The sequence below is a fragment of the Trichinella spiralis genome (genome assembly GCF_000181795.1).
Source record: "Trichinella spiralis strain ISS 195 chromosome Unknown Scfld2, whole genome shotgun sequence".
Classification (NCBI taxonomy): Eukaryota; Metazoa; Nematoda; class Enoplea; order Trichinellida; family Trichinellidae; genus Trichinella; species Trichinella spiralis.
The window spans coordinates 11,258,393-11,266,318 of NW_003526941.1; the positions used below are offsets into that span (position 1 = coordinate 11,258,393).

Here is a 7,926-nt window from a genome sequence, read left to right on the forward strand (position 1 = left end):
ACACAGCGCATCGACGCTCGCTCGCTTGCTTGCTGTTCTTTTTCTTACTGCTCAACTTCTTCTTCTTCTTCTTCTCCACCACCTAAACACTCACTACTCTCACTTTGTCATGTGATCATACGCTCATTTGTTGTCTATGCTAACTTTTCATCAGCCAATTCAATTCAACAAATCAATCTCTGCTTTTCCAATGATACGCATATTATTTTTTCAAACAAATCGTGAAAAATTTGCAACTTTTGCTGCAGCGCGTCTCTCATTTTTACGACGAAAAATTCCAACCATTTGAACAACGATTCTTATAAATATAATATTCAAGCTAGATGATTTTTCAAATTACAACTGTTCAAATAATCAATTTGAACTATTTGTACTTGAACGAGAGAAAATTACAGTATGCTGACTCAATTCAACTCAACTCAATAATGGTCAGTTTGGTGAATTGAAATGGTATTTTGATTTATTTTAAAATATTCGAAAAAAAACCTGTGCGTTTTTGATGAATTTGAGTAAGTAATTTTTATCATTTCAAATTATGATCAATTGTTTATAGAATTGAAAATGAATAGAATTTTGCTGAGAGATGTTGCAAAATTTGACCGAATTGTTTTTAATTTTCAACAAACTTCAGCTTGAAAATCGTATATTCATATGCAGAATACTTTGATTTGCTTTTTACATTAAGCAAAAAATAGCAGTTTTTTTTAAAATTTTACTTGATTTTCAAATGTGCACGCGACTTGTTTGAAAAGCCACATTTCGCAGTACGAGCTTTTGTTGTGCTGTTGTTGTGTTTGTTGTGAAGTTTGTAAAATAATTTTTTCTTCATCTCAACGAATGCACAATTTGTACCATTTACTTTAACTTGAATTGTGCACGATACGATGCGATGCGATGCATGCAAAACTGAGAATTTCTGGAATTTTTAAATTTAAAATCAAATAGACAGAAGTTACAAAGTTTTACTGGTTGATTTTAATTTTTATATTTATTTCATGAATTTCGTTTTCCTTTAATTAAACTAAAACATTTATTCCGTTGAATTCAAGCTGTATCTATTTCTCTATGCTTGTAGGAAAGGGTTTTCTTTTTTTGTATTATTTTTTGTTTACTTAGTTAAAAATATATTTTCAGTTGTATTTTTCATATGGAGTGGGAAGAAGCGAAATTTATTGAATTTGTCAATATCTCTATGAGATTGTATGTTAAATCGTACATTTCATCTTCAGATATTTATTTTAACAGTTGAACGGCGACGCGTATTTGCAATCTTTTACAAAAATGAAATTTCGTTTTCTTTTTCATTTTCTTTCTTTTCAAACGCATCATTTTATAAATATTTACATTGTGCTAGTGTTTGTCGAACAATTTGAATTATTATTATTATTATTCAATTGAACGCTTAAAATTTTTATTCCAACATGTTGTCTAGGCGCACGTTTGTGAGCGACAGTTCTTTTGTAATACTGTTCTATTTGCATAAAGTTTGATGCATTTGATATGCAAATGCAGTGGAAAAAAGTTTACTTTTTTAAATAGTTTGATTTAATTTTTTTTCGTCATCAAATGGATTTAAAAGTATCATTCTCGCGTATATTTTATTGTGTTTATATATGCAAATTTGTGCCAACATCAATTCAGTTTTGACGTTGTGCTTATTGTTTGCCAATTTTCATACATCGAAAATTACCATATAGTACGATTGAAGAAGTAGTTGAATTGTCGTCTGCCATTTTAATCAACTTTCTTTGGAGTTGGCGTGACGCACGCGTATTACAGGCGTTCGGCGGTATATATATATATTTTGCCGCCAACTCACTTAACGTATATGATATGATAGGATATTGTTGTTCAGATTTGAATGCGGTCTTGTCTGGTCGATCCGTTTAAATATTTGCACATGCTTTACATTCGACGCTCATGTCAGCGCGTTCAGCAGATTTGGGTTTTCAGCTTAACGTTCACTGAACATGCACTTTGCTCAATTTAATCGTCGTCCTCGTTTTTTTTGTTCTTGCTTCACTGTTGCTTGCTTGTTTTGGATTTTTCTTTATTTACTATTTGTTTGTTTTTTATAGTGCAACATTTCTGACCATGATCACCAAGAAGTTCAACTGCTGCTATTGCTGTTGTTGTTGTTGTTGTTGATTTATCTGCTTGTGTAAAAAAAGCATGATCCATTTTGCATTTGTCAGATAATTCCAATCTGTTGACAATTAATTCAACATGGAAGGCTTGTTACCCTACTTTATTTACAGTATCTTGTCATTGGCTTGCATTGCATCTGTAATTACTTTTCTGATTCAGAGGATTTATTCGAAAAAAAAGTGAGCTTTATATTATTTTATTTTGAAATGTTCAAAATGAAATATTTGCTTTTTCCAGAGATGAAGATTATCTGTTCGGCAGCCATAGTATGGCCAAGCAGTCGATAAAGCATGGCCGTTTAACTTCGGTGAAAATCCCATCTATGCAAATTCATGTTGCTCCTCCAATTTCCCTAAATGAAGCGTCTCGTCGTGATTCCAGTGATATCGGCGAACAAACCCAAGGCCGGTAAGCATTTTACATTTAAAAATTTTCCCTTCAATTTCAATCTATGACAAGTGGAAAGAAATTTAATTTTTTTATTTTTTAAATGTTAAATTCGATTTTCTTATCTTCTATTTATTCTTCGATTTCTTTCTTTTGTTCTTCCATTTGCTGATCCATCTGGATCCAGCTTTGCACAACAACTGTAGCTTTGAATCTTTGCATAGAATTTTCACAATGCCTATTGTCTTGCGTTGTTTTATTTTCCATCCATCTACTTTTGTAAGGTCAAGTTTATTTTCACTAATAATACAGACCACCAATATATATTAGGATGATATATCTATATACATTAGGATGGGTAGATATTCTTCTTTTCTTCTGGTAAACAAACAAGCAAAATTTGGAACAACTTTCAACATTTTGTAATTATTGTACGTTTTCTGATTGTAACAATCATAACAATTTTTCATAATGATGCTTGTCAGTCTGTTTACGTTGCAACAGCATTTTTGCTCGATTATTTTCAAAAATAATACGAATTTTGTTTACTGTAAGTGTACTGGTTGAATTGCTTGCTTTAAGCTTCGGGATGAGTTTGCACATTTGTTGTTACTGTACAAATGATAGCTGTTGTTTGATGAAATATTACAATAATTTACTATCAAATTCGTTTTGAAAAGAACTTTGTATTTAAAAAAACTAACTTTTCTAAATAGAAACTGTTAGTTTATATCTTTATTTGTTTTTGGTATATTTACATTTATATTCTTCAATTTCATCCTTTTTTTATTGTCCATCACACGGCATGTTGAATTTCTCTGCACGTATGAAAAATTGAAAGTGACACAATAGCTGATGATCAAGTCAAGCTATGTGTAGTAAATTATATGAGTGGAAAACAATTTTGTTTTTACAACTAATTGTGATTCGATGCATTGTTTTGATTGAAGTCGAATTATATTTTATAACACATATTTATATTAAATTAGACATCAGTAGTGATTTTATTTTCTGCGTAGGTTTGGCCGTTCTACGTTTAAACATTCTAAATATTATTATGACGATGATTATCATCAGTCATTTCATTTCTTCGCAATATCGTATTCGGCAAATTATGTAAACATTGCGAAATCTGTTTGTCTGTTTATCTAATAATTCCACACGCCGGAATTTCAACACGTAAACAGAAACATCTCGTTTGAATTAAGCCGACATGGAACGAATTTCTCTTCGTAGCTTTCTCTTCTTGTTGATTGATTTGAAAAAGCTTGACAAAATTTACATAATTTTTTTATTTTGTTCTACATTGCGTTTGATTACATTGATTTTTCCGTTGGAAATGGAACTGTTTGAATAGCTGGAAGCCTAACTGGGTAGCAGCGGCGGCAGGGGGGGGGTTGATGATTTTTGTAAATTTCATTAAAACTTGACCAGCGATTGTGATCGCTTCAATGCTAAGAAGTTGTTGTTTTCGTCGTTTTCTGAAATGCAGAGTAGGGCAGCTTTCAGTTTTCTAGTCGGATGCACAAAAATAGTTTGACTGATTAAACTTTGGGCAGTTTTCTTCAACTGGTTGAAAATTGTTCAAATGGATTATTTTTATTATCAAACAGGGCTAGCCAGCGGGTTAATCAGTCATTTAGTCAATCAATTTAATTCGTTAGTTCAGTCTGAAACGTCGTGGATATTGATTGCTTTGCATAAATACATTTACGTAGATTGTTTGTTGGTGTCGTTATTAATTCGAAAAAAATTCTTATCATGGAAGCAACGTTTCAAATTGCACCCAATTATTACCACCTACCGATACGAAGATCATCAATGCTTGATTCGACTTCTTCTTCTGATGGTAACCTTGTTGTTGTTGTTGATTACAACAACAATGAAGAACAATCTCGGAATCAAATATACCACTACTCGAATGTCAGTGCTGATCGCATGCTTATGCAAAAGTAACAGTTCGCATGTTTTGTCTCTGTTACACTTAGATCAGTCATTGTAAACTGTTGTTCAGCACACATCCCCTTGTTGTTCTTGTTGTTGTTGTTGTAGTTTTTGCCTTGGATTCAGTGATGATATTTGCTTTGTCAACACGTCCTATTTATGTAAATGTTAAATATCCCAAGTCCAAATAGATCTTAATTGTTTGGTCGAGGTGTATTTTTTATTTTCTCTTCTTTCTTCCTTCTTTAGCAATTAATAATTAAAACCAGTTGGACGCAGAATTAATAATTCTATTTAAATTATGAATTTTGATTTTTTTTCACACTTCCCCATTTACTGCACTGTATTGAGTTGCAAACGATCATTATTTGTTCGCCATTGCTTGCTTGCATTACAAGAAATGATAAAAGCCATTTGCTAATAATATCAATTTTATCAACAGTCTAATTTATTTCAGTTGTTGTTTAGAGGTTTATTGGCTTCAACGTCTACATCTTCAGAAGATGATACTACTCAGAATACAAAATGGCGCGTTTGGTTTCAAATACACTACAAAGATATGGATGGCTGTTTGGAAGTGGCCATTTTTCGCGTTAAAGCAGTGAATGGTTATAGCTGATGAAATTATACGTGTGCATTGTGTTGCGTATATTTGCATGTTTCAGGACAACCCGAATCCATGCCATCAAAATTATCTGAAAATTTTTTCTTTGTCGTTTGTGTTTTGCCAGAAGAATCGACCAAAGTTCAGACTCGAACGTGCTCTGTTCATGAGTCTGCTGCATTCCACGATACAGTATACTTGAAAGTATGTTTCTCATAAATAAGTTATTAAATTATTAAATCACACAGACATGATTGATGAATTAATATTTTTATTTATTTATTTGTTAAACAAAGTTCATTTTTAATTAATGAGCTCAATTTGACAGCTTTGCTTGAACTTGGACTGTGTCTGTCCTTCAGGGTAATTGATTGGTTTGCTTTGATGAATGATAATTTCTTCTCTGCTGTTATCTCTTATAATTTGTGCTATTTATTTATATAAATAGAAAGCAGCGTTCTAATTTTCCAAATTATTCCACTAAATTATTGATAAAATTCAACTGCCAATGAAAAGTAAAGTAAATGATGCTTTGAAAAAATTTTTGATTTATATAATTTTGTGTTTGCTCTGATTGATAGATAAGTAAAAATGATTTTTACGATCGAGCAATACGCATATCCATGTACAAAGTGAATGATGTGAAACAGAGAATGTGTTGCGGGCACACGATGGTCAAGCTTGGTCTTCTTGACTTTGACCGTTGTGAAACTTACTATTTTTGCAACGAACTGGATTCACTTTCCAAAGTGGTAAAAGGCAGCATAGATTTGATTATCACATTTTCCCATATGTTTGTTCGAACAAATTACACGGATATTTTGCAGATGACCAAATGTCGAGGAGAAATGCACCTCTCGCTTGGATATGATCACAAAAAGGAACGTCTTGCTGCCCAAGTATTCGCAGCTAGAAGTCTGCCAGAAACGTCAGGCAAGTTTTCCAATACCGTTCAATGTGTGTATCCCTGAAAGCTTGTTCGATATATTTATCATTTCTAATGGATGAATAATTTTAGCAGAGCAAAAGTTTTACATGAAGACAATTGTGACCGTGGGTCGACGACGGGTCAAAGTGGACTGCGGTGAATTGTGCAACTCGCTGTCGGGTATATTCAAATGCAGCTACTCTTTTCACATTCCGCCAAGATGGTTGCAATCGTGCAGCATACAGTTTTTGATCTGCGAAGTGCGCAACGGATCCGAGAGACGTTGGGGCCATGTTGTTGTCGGCTCTTGCCGTTATGCGCATGGCACAGGTCTGGAACACTGGAACGAGATGACCAATCAGCAGCCGAAAATTATTGAAATGTGGCATGTAATTAGACACGGCTGAATGAAAATAGAGAACGCTACTTGCTGCTCAACAAATTTGAAGAAAAAAAAGCAATACCCACATTCATCTCCATCAGTAAATAAATATATGGCAATTTCCAAAATCGAACTTGTTGAAGTGGAAAATATGTATTTATTAAATATGAAGTTTTTCATCTGTGCAATCTATTTCATTTTACTATGGCTACTGGTAAGATGGTGAAAAGATAACGGGATTTGTCGTCTTCATTTTTCAATACGAACATGCTATTGGTATGGTCATTTGCATTAGGCTTTTCCAAGTTGAAATTTCTGTTCACACCTTCCAAGCAATCATTTTTAAGGTTTTGTTTAAATTTCATTTCATTCATTGCACTATAATACTTGGTGATTATTCATTTATTTTTTCTATGCAATTATCAAATAATAAATAAATGTATGTATATTAAATTAGTGATTCATATTTAAAACAAGAGGGTGATTGAATGATTCACAATTCTGTATGTTTAGAAGAAAATATTTAAAAAAATTTATGTACATCTATCTATAAGAAGCAAAGAAATTGAAACTAAGTTGAAATTCACTTAATATTAAACGCTTTAATTGTCAAAGTATTTTTAAAAAATTTTCATTGATTATTACGTCAACATCAGTTTCAGTTCGACGCTGCCTGTGAATGGAGGAAGCAATGCGTAAAAAATATTCAAATAGGTATTTGAAGTATACTGTAAAAATAAAATCATGAAACTACAGTTCACAATGAAAAATACCGTAAAATACAGTAATCAATTGCCAAATCACCGATAAGATGGTTACAGAGTAACAGACCAATCAGAGGAAAGCAAACGTTGTATCGATGGTTAATATTTTCATTTGAGAGATTTTCCATTAATGGTTGCGGTGCGGCAAGTGAAAGAAACTGCATAAAGGTAGAAATTTACATTAAAACATATTTTCCTGTTGTATTTAAAGTATGAAAGCATGTGTATTCAAGTATTTGAGTATTTTTTTCATTTTAATACGCATAAAAATTGATAAACTTTCAAGGCAGATTTTCCAATTATGTATAATAGTTCAACGATGAACTGTGTCAAGAAATTTATGATTTAATTTGTTATTTCGTACAGTTGTGTAGATTAAATTCGTCGAATGAGTTCAGTTTTCCAATTTGCATTTGGGTATGGCGTTCGATTTCATTTCGAACAGTACAAGTCGAATGAATATCTATCTCTAAGCGATTAGTGATTTCTATTATTCAAATCAGAAAAATATTGTTTTACCTATAATTTATTATGTTATTTAACTTTATCATCACGTAGTATAATTATTCAATTTTGCATCATGGGAGGCATTAGGTAAATTTCATTTTTTGTCTGGTTAATTTTGTTTGTCAGCTCACACAGTTTAGTGTGCTTATGTATAATTTTGTGAAATCTTTTTGCAATGAGTTTTATTTATGTAGGCATTTTGATTTCAACCTCAATTCAACTGCGTGCGTGTTTGACTAGTCATGTTTTTGTTATGCGTTTT

The 7,926-nt window shown here is 32.2% G+C and overlaps 1 protein-coding gene across 1 annotated transcript; it reads left to right on the forward strand.

The window, feature by feature from the left end:
• Window positions 1–1,147: 1,147 nt before the first annotated feature.
• Tsp_07880 (putative synaptotagmin-4) lies at window positions 1,148–6,418 on the forward strand. The gene is made up of 8 exons (XM_003381319.1): window positions 1,148–1,200; window positions 2,259–2,327; window positions 2,386–2,556; window positions 4,350–4,458; window positions 4,937–5,087; window positions 5,145–5,287; window positions 5,665–6,040; window positions 6,102–6,418. Exons 1-8 carry the CDS (start codon window positions 1,148–1,150, stop codon window positions 6,416–6,418), a joined length of 1,389 nt encoding a protein of 462 aa, XP_003381367.1.
• Window positions 6,419–7,926: the final 1,508 nt, after the last annotated feature.

Excerpts from the sequence above, each read along its gene's own strand:
- Tsp_07880 (XM_003381319.1), top strand. The coding sequence starts at position 1,148 with ATGGAGTGGGAAGAAGCGAAATTTATTGAATTTGTCAATATCTCTATG. Across the intron at positions 2,557-4,349 it reads GGCGAACAAACCCAAGGCCG|ATCATCAATGCTTGATTCGA; the intron begins GTAAGCATTTTA and ends ACCGATACGAAG. Across the intron at positions 5,088-5,144 it reads TCGCGTTAAAGCAGTGAATG|GACAACCCGAATCCATGCCA; the intron begins GTTATAGCTGAT and ends TGCATGTTTCAG.